Genomic DNA, 19,628 nt, shown 5'->3' with positions numbered 1-19,628 from the left:
GTAAACTGAAGATGAATATTGGAATTTGACAGTAATAAGAACAGACATCAAACTTTCTGAAGGCTCTTAAAGATATATTTAATAGATGAATTTATATAGTCTAACATCAGCAATCTGAATGAGAGAAATCTTGTGACTCAAATGTCCATAACAAACAGCTCTCGGTCCCTTTTACACTTGGGTAAAACCTAGATGTGATTTCTTTTACCCGTAGCCACATAAATACAATATATACAGTAGGGCTGAGTACCGAACTTTGATTGGTTTTTAGCATTGACCTGATTGGTTTGATTGTATCAAGCATCAAAAAATGTCTTGTCAGGTGGTACCACATTTTGATACTTATGCTACATCCACATGTTGGTTTTGGTTTGGACCTAATCTAAAACCTAATCCCAGCCATGGTTGGCAGCGCGACCTGAAACTCGTAGTGGGACAGTTTTTAAAGACTGGACAAGCTTTGATATGATTTGAGAAGGATGGATACTTTAACTGCTGTTATCACAGGAGGGTCTGTTCATTTCCACAGATCGCCGACTGACCTAATTACACTCGGAAGGAGTGAGATCATGTAGGGATGTTTGGAGAGTTGGATGGATTTACACCTTTTCTATATCTGGCCAGAAAGCGTCTCACTTTCACATTTCACATGGATTTTTTTTTAACGAGCGGTGTGGTGGACTGCGATGTTGTCAGTAAGGTGGTCTATGTTTTGTTTGGAAACATTACCATAACATTTTGTGAGAGAATGAATCCAAATAACTTCGGTGATCCCCTGACTGTTCTTCTAGCACTACAATGGGGATGACATTTTTTTTGGTGACTGCTAATGGATAGATTGCCATGAAACTTGGTAACTAGCAACTGCAAGTATTGTCATTATGAGCGTGTTAGCATGCTGATGTTAGTATTTATTTAAATGCTGTGCCTAATTACAGCCTCACAGAGCTGTGAACAGGGCTGCAGTCTCTAAAATCAATTTTACTCAAGAAGAGCCACCAGCTATTTCACTGTGGCAGACGTTATGGATTGTGTCAGTCAGATCATAATGGTGAGTGATGGCATTTGGTCCTGGTGTCATAATTACTTTTGACAGATGAATAATGATTGTTAAGAAGAGTGTCTCCTGTCTTACAGCTACACTGAAACACTGAGAGGAGATTATTTAAGTGAAGGGGGAAAACGCTTTGGGACTCTCTTCATTAATTTCCATTCTTCTGGTCGCTGAGCAGTTCAGAGTCTCATTTCTGAGTCAAACTTCTTCTGAAATTGCTGTACAAGCCTTTGTGTCTTTATACCAATGCCTTCAGGTAGAATAACAGTGAATAGAGAGATCAACGTGTATAGTGTGTGCTGAAGCATAGGCCCACTTCAGATGGTATTTGTCAGCCTTCAGTTTTTTAAACATAATGCTGCATTATTACTGCATTATTGCACTCAACAGTAAGCTGTGCTGATATTCTCTCTCAAGATCTTGTGTGAGGCATCTGCTTTTAAGCTCTGATGTATTCTTAGTGTCTATTTAAGATCTATTTTATAACCTGAAAACTAAGTCTATGTAAACAGACAGTGATTCTAAAGATGCAGCTTTTTGAAGACATTTTGTAGTTTGGAGAAAGTGAAATTCTGTCTTTTTCTTTTAGAGATATCTGCCTTTAGCATGTTTCTGAACCCCTGCTGTGCCATTAGTAGCCGATAGAAAAATACTTTTCCTGAATACCTGCAGGGTTAAGGCGGTGTGAACAGCTTGAGTGTGAAGCAAAGCATTGCAGAGGAAGATTATGTGTGTGCAGTTAAGCTTTCCTGTATCACGGAAGGTTAAAAACAAGGAGTCTGATCAATATATCTCTGAGGAAAAGGTCTGGGTAGACTGCTATGATTGTGTTGAGAAAGACCTCAGGACTCAATAACAAACAGCAAACAGAACCGAAGGTTGCAGCCTCTGTGGAACACATATATATATATATATAGGTTACGTTCACCAAGTTCTTGGTTTGAACTCCAGGCTGCAGACTGTGTTGTTTTATGAGGATGGAGCATCTGGCTGCTGTGTTGATTTGGAGTCATTTCCAGCGAAGCGTGCAGGAGAGGCTCTGGAGAGAAGGGCAGCGGAGAAGGTGTCAGCTGTTTGGCTGAGTAACCCGTCCTCGAACTGTGCGCCTCCGTGTTTTCTAGACCAGGGAGACTTTATTACCAAAAACTCATGGGCAGGTGACAGACTGCACCAACCGTCTTGTCCCCGTTCATTTGGATGCCACTTCATTTGGAAGGTTTCCAGCTATAACCCAGATTTGTGCTGCAGTACATTTCTTTGGCAATGCATCATTATCTGCAAAGGTTTGTGGTTTTGCGTGGGAACTGTTCGAAAATCAGCCCTTTATCTCTTACCGCAAGAGGCCCATCCATCTGTGTAGTCGGATTAGTTTTATTTTGAAGGCTCCTGTTTTTCTGCCCTTTTCTGATAAAAGTAGGATTTGAGGCTGCGCTCACCAGCTCCGACTGTGGAAGAGTGCAGATGATCTGACCCTTGCCGTGGATTTAGAAGCAGCAGTCGGGGCTTGTTCCTGCAAACACCTGCTGCTTAAACCTTGCCTGCTTCCGCCGCTGTACACCGTAATTAGATTTCTTTTGCCAAATTGCTTTATTTCACTCTAAACACAGGTTTCTCACAGAAAAGCTCAGTAATTGCTCATCTCTTCATTGCAGTTGCTCGTGTTTCAGGGTGGCACAAGTGTTGGTGCAGGAAAATCACAGATGCTAGTTCAAGCAGGACATGAAAGTCATCGGTGCCAGATCAGCCACAAATCACATTCAACACATTCAACAAGGTGGTTCATGTACCCCTGCTGTTTCTACCTGCTTTTGCATTCCCTAAATCACACCTTCCTCCTGTGTGGTTCCTGTCATCTGTTTCTGGGGGGGCGTTTTTCTCCAAGCTGTGTCTTCAGTATTCCACTGACATGTCTGCCGGGCTCTGTTCTGACACTCATGAGGTTTGATTGTGCTCCCCACTGAATCATTAACCGGCTGCTGGATTTCACATCGGGAACACCTCAGAGAGCAGAACCCGTACCGCCAACACGAACTGTGTAACCACATGTAAAACAATTGTTTTAATTCCATAACGAGATGCAAAATTCCTGGCTGAATCTAGGTTAAACTTTCCAGTACAAGTGGTAATTACACAGTACTGCATGACATTACAGCGTGGTTGCATCACTGATGCAGCTGTAGAAACATGAGCTGTAGAAGTGGTACAGTTTAATCTGAAATGTGGTGTGTATTGCATCTATCATCTCCTGCTGTCTGTTTTCATCTCCATTCTTAAATTCAGATCTTTTGTATTTAGAAATATTTAAAAAAGTCACATGTGCACTATGTATGTGTTCACAGCCATGTACTTTGTAGATGGACCTGATATCGCCCACTGATATGAATACCTTTCTACTCATTAACAGTTCACAATAACCAAAAGTATCAAGTTGCATCAATTTGATTTAACACATCCAATGAGATTTGTGTTAAATATGTAGTAAAAAATTAAATGTCTGTATCACTTGAACACTTTATTGAGCTCAGCGGGGTGTGGTAACTTTCTCCCCTGTATTTCATAAAGTCTCATTTGCTCTTTCTATTTTATTAAAATAATTGATCATCTTTCATTCATGTCCACAAAGTTGCATAAAAAGATTATTTGCCTCATTTAGTAGAAGCCCATGTGTGCAGAAACTCGATTGTACCTTTAAACTCTAAAAATGTCCTACTTGTCCAGAATGACACGAAATCCCCCTTTCACCGTCAACTGGACTTAATTTAATGTGTTCAGCATGATTTATTCTACCACATGTTGAGTCCCCTGTAGAGTTGGCCTTCCCTTTAGTTTTCCCTATATACCGGTACAGTCTGTTGCAATGAAGATGCCAGCTTGTCGGAGAAAAATGTCGACTTTTGGCTGCAGGTCAAACAAATTTTGCTTCGTTAAAGCAGAAAACACAGGAAGAAGGGTGTAGCAGAAGGTCAGACCTGTGGAGCGGGCGTCATGCAGTGAAGGGAAGTGTGTGTGTTTGTGTGTATAGAGTACGCTGATATTCAGAGCAGTGGCAAGGTTTTCTCGTAACCAGCAATGTATGTGTTATCTTGGCAACATTCGTCAGTTTGCTTTCACTGCTCTGCGGTATTCTCTATGCTATGAGGGTGCAGAGCGAAAAGGAAGTAGACCGTCGCAGCAGTATGAATAAAAAAAAATGTCGTTCGATAAATCAAGTTTTGCTGTGGTTATACTGTAGATGTATCCTGTTGCTTCCTCACAGATGCGGTAGACGACCACCCGCACCTCTGTCTGATATTGCTCTGTCATACTTCAGGCTTCAAGGTAAATCTCTTGGGCTTTTGCCAAGCTGATCCTAAAAAACTTCAGTATAAATCATTCGCAGGCTCCCTCAACGGAAGGAACTTTCCTTACTGAGGCTGCCCTGCCTCTTGCTGGGTCAGGACGTGTTTGTGCCAATGTGACCCGACAGGGAGAGAAAAAAATATGTTTTTTTTAGGAGGCTTAGGGCTATAATTAGCGCAGTATGTGTCTTTGACCAGCACACAAGGTCGGAGGAAATGCTGGACTGTGAACAGCACTAAGTAGCCTTTCTTACCTCTGGCATGCTGCAGGTCTGGTGATGCAGATCTGACTTCAGGCTTCATGAGTTGAGTAATTATGTTGGAAATGGAAACTACAATAAATTGAAAATAGCTTGTGAGTTTAAAATTTTTGAAAAGCCATCAAATTGTTAATTTTTTTAAAAAATAATTTCTCTAAATATCTTCTTGTCATAAATAATATATTTTCCTCATGTTTTTACCGGAACCCGCCAGAAGGTGGCTGTAATACACATAAAAGCTGTTTGATAACCACCATTAAGCGACAAAAGGAGGAGAACAGGAATGTTTCACAAACGTGTTTGGAGCTGTGCGAGTAGATGCTACAATCTAAACAGCAGAAACGTGTAGATGGCGACAACCGTCCAAATGTTCTGTGTGGAACTTCTTCAAAAATCCAAACAGAACGGAGGTGCACTGAAATCTCTATGATGGCTAAGGACGTGCTTCTCATCAGCTTTGGCAAAAACGAGGGTTTTTCAAGTTTTTTGACATTTGTTGAATCTAAGTTCACAGCATAAGTGATTCTGTTTCTCTTTGTGTGTGCATGTGCAGTGGGTGGGGTTAGTGGGGTCTTTTACCAGCGGCAACCAACAGTGATGTCACCCATTGGCATTGGTTTGTGAGCTGGGGAGGAGTTGAGCGGTGGATCTGAATAGATCTGATACTACTTTCCGCCTACCGAGCAGGAAACCTGACTGCACCACAGACCTGTAAATCAATTAAACACGCCCCCCAAAAACATATCTTTTTGAGGCTTAATTTGGATTAATGACGGGATTATTTTCAGACGGACCGCCAGGAAACTAATAAAAAGGAGTGACTTAAGCTAACAACACCAAAACAACTTTTTTGCAGTTTAAGACACTCTGTATCGGCCTTATTTTCTAGACCCGGAAGCTACATCCACTTTTATATACAGTCTACGGGCTTTAAATAATCAATAATAAATGATTCCTAGGGAATATTGAATGGTCTCTTTTTTTTAAAATGGCCATCACCAACATCGCTGCAATGACGCGTTCCTGTAGATACATGCTGCACAACATCAGGAGAATACGTCCTCTTCTCACTCAGAAGGCGGTCCAGGCTCTGGTCCAGGCTCTGGTCCAGGCTCTGGTCCTCTCACGTCTGGACTACTGTAACTCCCTCCTGGCAGGTCTACCTGTTAGCTCCATCCGACCGCTGCAGCTCATCCAGAACGCCGCAGCTCGACTGGTCTTTAACCTCCTAAATTCACTCACACTCCTCCTCCTCCTCCTCTTCCTCCTCCTCCTCCACTCCCTTCACTGGTTACCAGTAGCTGCCCGCATCCGTTTCAAAACATTGGTACTTGTGTACCGCGCTGCGAACAGATCGGGTCCAGTCTACATCCAGGACATGGTCCAACCTTACATCCAAGCCCGTTCCCTCCGCTCTGCTTCTACCAATCAGCTTGTCCCTCCCTCACTGCGAGCTAAACACTCAACACAATCACGACTGTTTGCTGTCCTGGCTCCTAAATGGTGAATGAGCTCCCCACCGACATCAGGACAGCAGAAACTGTACATCTTCTGCCGCAAACTAAAAACACACCTCTTCAGACTTTACCTTGAACAGTAGAACTTTAGTAGCGCTTAAAATGACGCTTACTGATAGCACTTTGTAGTTTGGCTTTCTTGAAGAAATTGTATTTTCTTGATTCCTGTTGTTCTGGGTTTTGTACCCTCATGTTTGAAATGCACTTATTGTAAGTCGCTTTGGATAAAAGCGTCAGCTAAATGAAATGTAATGTAATGTTTAATATTTTCAATGAATATATGAGTGTAGCTGATTAATACTGAGTAATGTAATGAGGGCGGTGCAGTTAGTACATAAGTCAGTTTATCGGGCCACATTTCAGTTCACTTCCATTCATAATACAAAATTTGTCCTTAAAGGTACAAACTGGAAATTATGATTATATACAGATTAAAAGAAAGGGGAAAAAGTTGAAAGACACACAAAGATTGATGACAGTCACCAATCTCTGTTGCAAGTGCATCATAATCACAAAATATAGTGACCATCGCGATCAGCTCAACTGTTGATGAGTTTTATGGCTTCTGTAGTGAGATGTAAAAATATTACTTGTCTTTGTTTCAAATAGCGACAACTTGCCAAAAATAGAATAATTAATGATCATCTACTGTATTTTATATTGTGTTAGAGAATATACTCTTAAAATAGAAATGCTTTGCTCTCACTATCTTTGTCAGTATTACTAAACCAACAATTGGACGAAGCCGTTGCCTAGTAACAGCCAGAGAGACCCTCATGTCTCAGCATGTATATCGTCTCATAATTCATTCAGTGTCTCTGAACTTTTTGTGACATTTTCTTCGTTGATTTTCTTCTGTTTCCCTTTTCCTCACAGACATAAAGAAACATCTTGTTGTTTTAGGACTCTGCTATAGATTTTATGATTATGCATATTGAGGTGTAGCATCAGATCAAATATTAAAAAAATAACACACTTCCTCTATCCGATCTGACTCATGTTGAGTCACTTCTATTTATACACAGCAGCCCTAAATCCCACATCACCCTAGATTTGAATAATAGCTCTAAAACAAACAAACAAAAGGGAATCTATCCATGGTATTAAAGCAATTACAGGTTATTACGTTTTCAGCTAGCCTATGCAGCTCTGTGGAGGGTAACCAATCTGATGTCATACCTTTAGCTTTATCTTTAACATTTGATTTGCTCAGTTTGTCCAAAAGGGCAAAATGTACAGCGAGAGAGGAAGAAAAAGAGAAATTGAATGTGTGGATGCCACTATTCTGTGGCTCTGTGCGTTAAGATCGATAGTCTATCTGCCCGTGCTGACTTAGATTCCAATACTATGTGGTACTTTTTTGCCTTCTTGTTGTCTCTGGTAGCTCATTGCTAACCACACAAACCTGACTGACAGGAGGCAAAACGTAGAGACTTGTGTTATTGACAGATGAGGACAGATACGCGAGTCAGGAGGAGAAATGATTTACTTACTCCAAGGACATGTTTTAATTCATTCAGCTACATGGGGCTTCTAGGTTTGTACTAACAGTCACATTATAAATCTAAATTAAAATTTAGTAATTAAATATTTCTGAGGAAATCAGAACACTCAAATTAGCCTAATTGAATTCCATTATCATTTGTGAGAAGACCTTCAATAACAGCTTGTCCCAGGTCTTGTTGGTGCCACGCTGTATTTTGTATGCGACCATGATATCCCATTAATTTCAGAAGGTTTAGTCATTTACATGTTGGTTTAACCCAACAGGATACATCATGTTTCCTGCTTTGACAACACTCCCCTACTTCACTCTGGGCTAATGAGGCCATTTGTCTTCTTATACACAGGAGAATGTGCTTATCACTGCATTACCTATTAAGCTTCTCGTGGCCTCCAAAATGAAAGAGCTGTCATTAATATCCTTCATGGTAAAAAAAAAAAAAGAAATCTTCAAGGAATTAGGGTGTGTGTGTTTATCTGTGTGAATGTCAGATGACAAAAGGCGCTCTGCTTCTGCTGAACATCACTGAATGGTTGACTGAGCTCCGTTCTTGACAGGGTACTTTAAGATGTTCATCCAGCAGCCCCACACTCACATATACATATTCACACTAAGATTTGACCAATTAGGGTTTTTTAAATTTTATAGCTTCATATTTTGTGCCAGTTTGTGATACCATTGACTACCTGGATGTTGTTGATCAAATGGTATACTTTTCACCCTGAAAATGTGTGATATTAAAAATCAGCCGAGGCTTTGTTTAATAAGGGTAAAGGCAATATTTGAACGATCAAAGTGCATGGTGCAAGTGCATTCAGGACACTATTCTTTTACTAATGAGCCCTTCAAATAATAGTAAAATACTGCGCAATTGACTTGAGACCATGTTTTTTTTTTTATCATTCACTCCCTGCTGCTACCAATGGACTAAAAATGCAGCTGACCACAACTTATTTTAAGACCAACATGTCCATGGGCACTCAGATAGATGGGTTTAAATTTGTTATTGGATGATGGATGTCAAAATGAGAACTGCGTCATTGTGAAACCAGCAAAGAAGCTTGCGTTGCACTTGGTTCTGCTTTGCGGCAGATGAAACATAGAGCCTCTAGTTGTGGGTCTCACTGCCTGCATGACGTGTGCACGACGTGACACACGTCTAAAACACAGATGGCTGTTCTAACCTGTTAACGTAGGGGTGGAAATATAAATCAAGAAATACTGCGACCGCCATGCACGCACCACGCAGGCATGACTATGCTGTTGTTTATAGGTATGATGTTCACCGTCTCAGTTTAGCTTAGCATGCTCAGCATTTGCTGAGTATTAAACACAAGGTAGAGCCGAGGATGATGGGACATTTTTTTTTTACTGTAGTTTTGCTGGTGTAGTTGTGAAGTGACAGGAGATTTTTCTACTGTCTCTGGTTCAGGAGATCATTTAAGAAAATGTAAATGTAAAGTGGTCGACCTACTGGCCGACCAACCGTGTCATCAAACCACGTAGCTATGTTGGCAAAAAAAAAAGTAAGCTGGTTAGAAGCTCCTCAAGGAAGGAGGAAGATTTTATTCCAATTTTTCCAGTCTGACACCCCTGCTGCTGAGGAAAATCAGATATCGGTCACATCGGCAGTGAGCAAAACTGACTTCTCTATGTCTGATATTCATACCGAGCTCGGCTTCAACCAAATGTAACAGCAAAACCATACTTGATATAAGTCTGACAAGCACATCCACATCAATGGTGTTCAGGAAAGATGAAAAGGAGCAGAAGCAGTGAAATGTTGACAACATCGGCCTCAGAGGAGAAAGCTCCAGGTGGAGCTGCCGGAGCGTGGAGCGCCTTCCCACTTTACCTCCACCCGGAGACATCCCATGGCTGGGTGAGCTCCCCTGTACAGGGCCCTCATTCTGTCTGTGTCACATCCAATTTGTAACGCTCACGATCGGTGACTCGTACACAACACTGGATCACTATTGTTTTTGATTTTTCTCCGATGAACTAAGATCTGTGTCTCTGTTTTAAAGTCTTTCTTTTTTTTTTTTTTTTTTTGTAGAACAGGAAGACTCGGTGTGTCTGTGTGTGCCAGTGAGTGGTTTACATGTGTGTGGTGAACGGCAGCGGGATTTACATTCAGTAAACGCTATCTCTGCCATATACAGTACAGTAATATTTCCTGTTTTCATTCAGTATCACGCATTCCATAAAGATTCCATAAAGCCATATTACTTTATCACTCTCCATCTTTGCCACTATTACTCACTTCTGTTATTCCTCTGCTTCCTATCTAACACCTTGCCTTCTTCTTGTAACTCTCCCCTTCAGCCCACCCTCACGCTCACCCCCTCCCATGAACATTTCCAAACTTCTCCTAATTAAAACAGAAAGTCATTCCAAGCATATGGCAGGAGCTGGCCTGGGTAATTATTGCCAAATGAACCATGGCCCCTGTAGACTCTGACGGAAATCAGCAGCGAGCTCAGTTGGATGGAGTGAGGAGCTCAGTTCGTCAGAGAAAACCGCACGACGTGGGCTCATTTGACCTGTAGGGGCCATGCACCGGCTCAGCGGGAGATTTTCAAAGACTTTGTAATGCCATCAAATAAAGACTTAAGCACAGTCTTAACAAGCACACCGCTTCCAATTCTCAATTCTGCCCTCGTCTCTCTTTTTCGTTCATCTCACGGGAGTCAGATTAATTAACACAATATTAATACCCATGGACGGATTTGGAAGTACAGGAATGAGGGGTTTGTTTGGGAAGTCAAAATGTTCGACTTGGTCCTGAATATGAATTTTAATGTGCTGTATCTTTGAGGATTTGCAGGAGAGATCTTATGAATCGAATTACTCTGTTGCAGGAGGTGTGAGGCCTTTTAAAGCTTGCATTATGCCACTGGGTCTATCTGTTGTATCTCTCGCTCTCCTACACTGCCAAACCTAAATGACTGATGAACACATTTTTAACATATGCATGTGATGTGCATGTGTCTGTGCGTTTTGAGAAGCACATAGTTGGCATTTTGTTTTAGTAATGTGAGCACACTACTAATGAGTTTGCGCACTTGAGGGAGGCGTTGGTTAAAAGGATGTCACAATCCCCATTTACCACCTAATCATCTGTCTTCACCTTTAATAAAGGCCTGCATTCCTGCTCTCTAATGAGGACATAAGTAGCACTTAAGCTTCACCCCGAAAACCCACACACTTTATGTGATTGAAGAAAAACAACCACCCAATGTGTTTGCTTTTTTGGGGCGTTAAACTGAGACAGAGGCTTGGGGTTTAGGCAAATGGAGTAAACAAAGAGGGAGAGACCTCCGGTTGAAAGAACAAAGGGAGAAGAGGGGGAGTCACAGTGAAAAGGAAGTGTTTGTCTCAGTGTTGTAATGGGGTCGGTTCGTAACGTTTTGCTGAAAAGGCGAGAAAGAATGTTAATTTCCAGAGTTTTTAAGTGAACGAAACCAGAGTCGGTGACAAACACATTTCCTGCTGAGATGTATGTCCTATTAGAGCAACCCTATTAACACACTTCATAATTTCTTTTAATAACGTCAGCGAGCCAAGAGGAGCCGTTATTGGTTTGACATTGGCACTTTGACACCGGATATATTTTAAAAACGGGGCAGTTAAACAAGATTTAAAATCAGAGACAGGCAGTTTATCATAAGTGGCAGACTTATCACATCATCTATAGCGCTCTGGTGATCCATACTGTAAATGTGAGAGTGTGCTTAGTTAAATCTCTATAGATGATCCAGCCTGTACTGTCCATCTGTAATAATTGATGGAAGAAGATCTGTATTCATATAAATACTTCAATGCTCATCTAGAAAGTGCAGGGTAGAAAGTAGAATTGAATCAATCACAAATAAGTTAGTAAGCAACAGTTCTCTTGATACAAGATTAGATTTTTTTTTAGGGACACTTATAAACAGTATTATTTATGCAACATGGTGCATCAGCTGGTTGTAGTTTTAATCTTCCTTTTTCAGTTGCACTGCCTCTTACTCTACAAGTTAACTTAAAAAGTGATGCAGCTTTGGAAAAGAAAGAAATGTGTACTATTATACTAAGTGAACTCGCTATTGAAACATGTAATAAAACTTGTGTTTGCCTTTTACCTCATTAATTACCTATTATTGATGATGATTCATTAATTCCTGGATTCTGTACATCACAATCAATTTTAACTGAAGATTAATTGTCACACAAATAATTGCGATTACCGCTTAAATGACCTTTTTCTATTAATGTTCTGCCACTGTACAATAAGACTAATCATAGTTTAAAGATACATCGTATGAGGGAGAAGAGACATTTATTGTTTGTGGTGTTTGGCTTTGCAGCTAAATTCATGATGTTGATTTCAACAGAGGTGCTAATTCTCCACTCGTGTGCCATTAGACCAAAAGAATGATCTCATTAAAAGATCATCAATCAAACTCAGTGTGATGGATGGAAAGATTACATTTCTGTTAGCATCACAGCAAGAAGGTTCCTGGTCTGAACCTACCTGCTGGTCAGCTGGGGTCTTTCTATGTTCTCCCTGTGTCTGCGGGGTTTTTTCTCCAGGTGCTCTGGCTTCCTCCCAGTTTAAAGACACATTGGGTTAACCTTGATTGTAAATTAGCAATAGGTCTGAATCTGTGCGTATGTCTTTCTGTGTTGGCCCTTAGAGGGACTGGTGATCTTCCCAGTGTGCCTCCGCCCAGTAAGCTGGGTGCAAACACCGATAAAAGAAAGCATATAGTAATATGGTGGCTTTGATGCTTTTAAAAAACATTTGGGTGCTGCACCTAAGTGTTATAATATGTCCATAACGTTTTTCTTATCCTTCTGCCAGGACAACTTCTAGTACGAAATTACTTACATGTGCTTAAGGTGGAGGTATAAATATAAAGATCCATCTTAACTTCATTATAACGAGCATGTTCTTATGTTGTCCTCCACATTTATTAACCTAATGTCATGTTTGAATTTATCAGGGCAGCTGTGGCTCAGATGGTAGAACGAGTCTCCCACTAATCTACAGGTTGGTGGTTTGATCCCCAGTTCCTCCTGTGAACATGCCGAAGTGTCCTTGGGCAAGACACTGAAGCCTGAATTGCTGCTGATGCAAGCGACCACCTTGCATGGCAGCTCTGTACCATTGGTGTGTGGATGTATTCCTGGTGGTGAGCACCTTGCATGGGAGTTCCATAAGTGTGTGAATCATTTTGAAGTGCTTTGAGACCACCAAGGTGATAAAGTACTATACAAGTGAAGATCAATTAACTTAAACATAACTGGTGCAGCTGCCTGCTCGTCTCTATTAACGATGCTGAAAGGGATTGTTATTTATTTTGCTTGAATGACATCTGATTTCATTGCGTCAACTCTTCAAAACCTACATGTGGAAAGTAGGACAAACTATTTTATACAATTAAGGATGTGCCCGATCTTGAATGACTTCCAAACTAAGGTCAAGAGAGGAGTTGGAGTAGGATGAGGTGCGCATAGAAAGACACTTGAAAAAAATTCTCTTCTCACTCTTTCCCTAGAGCCCCCCCAGCTAGGCTTAGGCTCTCCGCGCATCTCTAAATGCTATATCTAATCTGAAGCATCAGAGCCAAGATGGGTTCCAGCAGCTGAGGAAGTTGTGCCTGTGTAACAACACTAGACTACTCAGCAGAAGGCTTTTAGCCAGTGATTTATTAGACTGTAGTACAGGTCCTGCTCAAAAGGGCTGAGGAAATTGAATGGCTCTGACCTCTGCCGTTGTCTGGCTCTCAGGCGGCGCTAGCAGTCTACAGGTGGAGAGTGCCTTTGTGTGTGTGTGTGTGTGTGTGTGTGGGTGTGTGTGTGGAGTATATGTGTTGAGTGACATTTTACACACACAAGTTTTTGGTGAGATTTTGGAAGGAAGCCACGATAAGCTCTGGGCTGTTGGGGGAAGTTTTCTTCTTATTGCCTAAACAGACACATTTTTGATTTTCACATTTTTTTGATTCTCAGCACGCTTGACATGTTGTTTACCAGCCTGTGGCCTTGCTGGCGTGTAGTTTTCTGCAGTAAACAGGTTTGGGAAGTAAAAGGTTTAACCTCCCAGAGTTTGCAGTGCTCAGCGATTAGCATCCATTTCGCTGCTCGGTGATGGAAAACCTGAGAGATTAAACTGGTTCTGGAGATGAGTAGATGGGGGGAGGGGGAGACGGCACAATGAATCAGAGTCAAGAAAATTAGGGAAAGTGGCAATAATTAGTGAAGAATATCAGGAAAAAGAAAGAGCACCAGAGAGGGGCTGCAGAGGAATAATGTGAGGAAATATAAGACTGATCTCCTCTGATGAGAGGGATGATTGCTGAGATTCAGATAATGTGACCAATTTTATGACACAGTTTAAGCCCCGCTGCGGACTGACCATGCTTTTACCCAGTTTTTAACTCGCAATCCTCGTTCTGTTTTTCCCTGTCTGTGCCTCTCTCTTTCTCCGAGCAGCCAGGAAAACGTGCGCCCCGGCAGAGTTTGCCTGTTTAAATGGACAGTGTGTCCCAGGACGATGGCGCTGCGACGGGGAACCAGAATGCCCGGATGGCTCTGATGAGGCAGAGGAGACCTGCAGTAAGTGAAATAATTCAGCTGCTCACATCAAGGACATCTTAAAAGGACACTTCCAGTTTATTACATTTTGGGTCTCATTTTCATAGCTGTGGCCACGTTCGGTTTATGAAATTTGTACTCAATAAATGAAATGCTAAAGAAGTGTCTGTGTCAGAATCACAAGTGGTCAGGCACTGTGGTTCTTAACCTGGTTGTAAGAATACCTAATATAAGGGGCTTTAAAGCTTTCAAGGTACAAATGATAATAATAATAATAAAGCTGCTGTGTGAAATATTATTTTAAGATATATTTTTCTGAATTTCTAATAAAATCTTTGCTGTAAAATAGTGCAAAGTTCTTATCAAGTAAAAAAAAAAGAAGGAAAGAAACCGTGTTATATGAGGTAGCTAACCTCTTATTTGACTGCCCACAGTTCAAAGACATGCTCCCTGAAATGAGGGATTGCAAGCAGCGCTTTAAGATGTCAGAAGCAAAAAGTGTTTGAAGCCACTGATCTAAAGCACGTTCTTTGCAGGTAAAAACAATCTGGAGTTCACGGGTAGCTCCAGTTGAAATTCCTCTGCTGAATACATTAGGCTAATCTGGGGGAATGAAGAAGTCATTGCATTACTTGTGACAATTTGAATATTCATTTTTAAAATAAATTGCAATGTTTTCTTTGGCTTGATCTTGTATGATTGTCTGACTGCATGTGTTTACAAGTGTGTGTCACACTGGACAATAATCATGGACAAAACTAAAAACAAATAGGAACCAGGTTATGTGAAGCTATGCTTTTCCTTTATGGTTTTTCTGGATTGTGTTGTGTTTTTTGATCTCAATTTGGCCACCTGAGATGCATCGACTGTTTCAGTCGATCAGATTCTTTGCAGTAAGAAAAGAAGAATCTGTGTCTGGCTAATTACTTTGGCATTTTGTGTGCTGCATACGGATACACTGTCACGCCTTCATCGCAGTCTTTTTAGACCAGATTTCAATTTGACTCTCTTGGAACCTTCATTCAGGTTGCTAATTTCCCTTGTTATCTCAGCTCTGGTGGCAGTTTAGCCGTCTCGCACGCCTCCACTCGCCCACGCACTTCAATACTCAATGCTGTCTGATGGCGAGTGCAAGAATGGTCTCGATTATCTCTCTGCCAAGCTGTTAGAGTCGAGGATCGCTGGCTGGCTCTCACTTAGCTGGTGCCAGTCTCTCTCCATCCCACACACAGAGGCCCCCATCAGGGGGTTAGGTGATTTGACTCCAGAACCAAGCTGAGACTGAAGGACTGAAGTGTGGGAGGTTGGAACCAGTTATTAAAGGTATTTCTTTCCTTTAATGCTAATTTTCAGTTCCTCCCCTTGCTGCTTGAGTCTCTCTTGGGGTTACAGACATCAGACAGCGCTGAAAGCGCTGCACTGATAAATAACAACGTCTTGAGGAAAATCAGAGAGTATCCACACACAGAAATACAGCTCAATAACCAACACATTTTAAGATTTTAAGTCTGGCAAGATCTGCACATTAGGGATGTACCATATCATATCGTTCCACGATAATACCGGTATAGTTTTTCATACAATAGAAAAAGTTCAAATTGTGATAGAGGCAATATTTTGACCTGTTGACGTCATAACATCTTACCGTTACGCAGCGGAACTGTGGGACATGTGTTTGCAGCTTTTCCAGCAACAAGCATGGCTAGAAGACGCTTTATTCTACAGGTTTTAGCTCTTAAGCTTAATTGACAAACATCACAACAACATTGTTTTGGAATTCTGCAACATATTTGAGATCTAAGTGGTTGAGTTCCTCTGATAAAATGTCCTAGCAGACCAACTAACTTTGGTGACACATGAACACTTGTAAGATATCTTTTTTAAAGGCTCTGAAAACATATCAGCTTCTTAAAATGAGAGGATGTGTTTTTTTTTTAAAAGGTTGAGCAGTTTTAATTATTTCACATTAGGAATGTTATTTTAAGTTTTGCTTTCTGCTTTCCTCATTGGTTTGAAGTGTTTTGGGCTGAATTGGAAAACTGTGATGTGTCATATTTTCATGGACATGTAACAGCTTAACAACATTTAGCAATCAGAATCTGATGATAATCTGCAGTTTGTTTAGTCACTCTTAACAAAATCGAATCAAACTGCACCCACACAGACCTGATGAGGGAGGTAAGATCGGCTCTGGAGTGTTAATCTCTTAATTAATAATACATGAAGAAGTGATCTGTTAACAGTGAACCACTTACCTTTCATTATTTACAAGTGAGGTTTGAAGAATGACTTTAATAATGATGTCAAAGTGTTCAGTAGATTCAGTACAGCAGGTTGATATTGGTCAATGCTGATAATATTATACAGTATTTGAGTGGTAATTTGGTTCTTCTCACCGTTATCATGCTTTGCATCTTTAAAGTCTTCCTTGAAGTTACTGTGGGATGGCATAAAAATGCACCCAACTGAGCAGGAAATGAATGAAGAAAAAGGCAAATTAATCTTTCAGAAGATATTCATTCTAGTTTTGTTACATTTTATTGGCTGTGGTTGTGTGGGTCCCTTCAATGAATAATGTATCAGCCAAGCAAAGCTTCTAATGTCACTCGCAGAAAGTTGGATGCGAAAAGGGAGACATAAAAGGGAGCTCTGAAGGATAGCAAGTTTATATTGGAAATCCAATTAAAGATAAATGAGGGAAGGATTCATCTCTGGGATGCAGTGGAGATAGAGATCTGGGTTGAGAAGAAAGCCATTTATATGGAAATCCCTTATGTATTCACATGACGTTGTAATGTAAAAAAAAAATTTGTTGCCCAAATGTTGTTGCAGTTTTGGTACCTTTTTATTTAACACACTCGGTCAGAAAAAAGGTGGTTTGATTTTTTTATCAGTTATCTTTTCAGGCACAGATTGATTCTTTATTTTTTGTGCAGTCAGCAAAATGGAAACATCCTTTCTCCTAAAACTCAAGAGTAGCAGCAGCACAGGTAGTCCTGACCCTGCAAGCTCGTAGCATCTCCTGATTACGTGTTCGGATGTGAAGTGTCAGGTTGAGGCCGTATCCCGAACAGAAGAATCGCTAATGAGATCCACTTCATCACAGTTGTCTTTCTGTTTGAGTGAATCCAGCTGTGCCATAATCGCACTGAGGAGCGGGGAGAAGGGAAAAAGACTCGAAGGATGGACATTAGGTGACGCTTAAGCAGCTTCCTTAACAACAGCAGCCGACCTGCTCTTGAATGGCTCTCATCATCTTTCTGATTAACCGGGTTTCACTGGTAATTTACATGTCTGCTCCATCCACTTGGTAAGATTAGAAAGCTCTAACGAGAACTGTACATCTGCTTTATTTTTCCGATTCGAGTAAAGGTGCAATAAACAATCTCTGACATTAAGATTTAAAATAACAACCCAATCCCATGCAATACTTCACCTTGAGATCAAAAGCTACTAAATTTCACATTTAACAATTAAACTTGACAAAAATGTCGCTGTCTCAACAATGAACAGAAGGGTGGAATTTCACACAGGCTGCATCCAATCTTTCACGTGACAGAGATATATAATGTGCCATTATGCAAATAGCAAGGACCAGTGACAACATTATTGTTTTACACGGGCTAATTATAAATATGTATAGCGCAGCATACATGTCAGTGCATCATGCTCCGGTTATTCTCCAACCTGATAAGCCAGGATTGCACGCTCACGTCATGTCTCCCCCTCCCAGCTCTCCTGTACTTTCTGTCTATTTCAGTTTCACATGTGCACAAACATACAGTACTCACATGCACACACACACACACACACACACACACACACACACACACACACACACACACACACACACACACACTCTGCTAAGACATTTTGGACTCAGTGCTGCAGACATCTGTGCCACAATCATTCTGGCTCACTGAGTGGATTCCCAATTACACGCTGGAGTAGCGTTACACTGCTGGATTTAGAATTAAAATTCGGGCCACACGGAGTGAGTTGCTCACGAGCGCTGAAAAATGAATGACTCTTTGGAGAAATGTGAAGTGCCAGAGCTCATAGTTTTTGTATTAGATGAACGTGTAATCAAGGAGGAACTGGGCCACTGCAGCCAGCTGTGCAGCAGCTTCTCTGCTCCCTCACCAGAGCAGCGACTTTTATGTGCTCTTAGTTGCCCGAGTTCACTTTTAAGGATTTAACAAGAGGAGGTGAACGTTGGTTACCGAGTTCAGCTTAGTTCTGGGTGTCACTTTGACTTCTACGTAAAGGATCTTTAGTGTTTTTTCTCCCTTCTCTTTTTCATTATATGAGGACACAACCCTGAACTGGTGTATATTTGAGAAATATGGACCACTCAAACAGATTGAACTATTTTAAATCCCCTGCGTTGTGCCTTTAATTTGGTCTTCCAAGTGTTATGTAATTTAGAGAGGATTATACTGTAAATATTTCTCTGAAGAAGGTTTTGACGAAAACTGCCTTCTATAAACCGCTTTGTAGATATTGAGCTTCAAACCCTACTGAGCTTTTTTTAGAGGGAGTCAATAATAAATCCTTGCTTTTTTTTATTGACTTTTTAATGGAGAAGCTTTTCTTTGTAAAGATGTTTGTGTTGCACATAGTGGGTGCCACAGTTTACTGCTTTGTGTGTGTTTAATCCTTTGGGTTGCTTTTTATGTGGAGATATGGATTGTTAGTTATGATGAAAGAACAACTTGCGGGTAAATTTATTGTAGGCTGTTAATCTGATAAATCACCAATAAGAATGGGTGAACACACACTGAAAGCACTGCATGGATGTGTGGTACATTTTCTGTGTGGCTTTTCTGCATTGAATCCGCTCATTCTAGCGGTGTGTTTTTTTCTGTTGACTGTTTGGTCTCCTGTTTATTGCGTAAATTTCAGTGTCACTTTAAAGTAAGTTTACTTTTTTTTGTAATTTACAGTGGAGGTTAACTCAGAACCAGGACTAATTAAAATGTATCTTACAAAGCTCACAATGTTTATATTATGATTCATATTGTAGTTCAAGTTATTTTTTCTCTTACACAGACACTACACCTGTGCTGGTTTTCAGTGCTCTTGTCTTGAAGGAAGAACTTGGATTTTCTTTTTAAAAAAACAAATTCAGGATGCTGACACGGTTCCGTATGAAACTTGGTAGTTTAGCCAGTCTAGTAGTTCAGAATGAGATTCAGAAAAATCATCACAACATATAAGGATTCTTTTGCTTTTTGCCACTTGATACCAGCCCGGCCCCGACAGAAAAACACTGCACATGTGCAAAAACTCATGTAATCACATGTCAACACGAAACATGTATTTTTCCCATGGGAACCATGAGGTTTTGGAACATTTTAACGGTGTAATGTG

General features: G+C 40.8%; 1 protein-coding gene across 4 annotated transcripts in view; it reads left to right on the top strand.

Moving 5' to 3' along the window:
- LOC138207249 (low-density lipoprotein receptor-related protein 8-like) overlaps positions 1–19,628 on the top strand; it is an 82,944-nt gene that overhangs the window by 13,930 nt on the left and 49,386 nt on the right. For all 4 annotated transcript variants that reach the window (XM_069164348.1, XM_069164346.1, XM_069164347.1 and 1 more), the window contains exon 3: positions 14,154–14,276. In XM_069164348.1, the coding sequence (XP_069020449.1) occupies positions 14,154–14,276 (123 nt within the window). The remainder of the gene's footprint in view (positions 1–14,153; positions 14,277–19,628) is intronic.

The sequence above is a fragment of the Embiotoca jacksoni genome, unplaced genomic scaffold (genome assembly GCF_022577435.1).
Source record: "Embiotoca jacksoni isolate LCO1_2020_lvr unplaced genomic scaffold, fEmbJac1.0.p SCAF_31, whole genome shotgun sequence".
Classification (NCBI taxonomy): Eukaryota; Metazoa; Chordata; class Actinopteri; family Embiotocidae; genus Embiotoca; species Embiotoca jacksoni.
The sequence above is the reverse complement of the archived record's forward strand: the minus strand, read 5'-3'. Positions and strand labels throughout refer to the sequence as shown.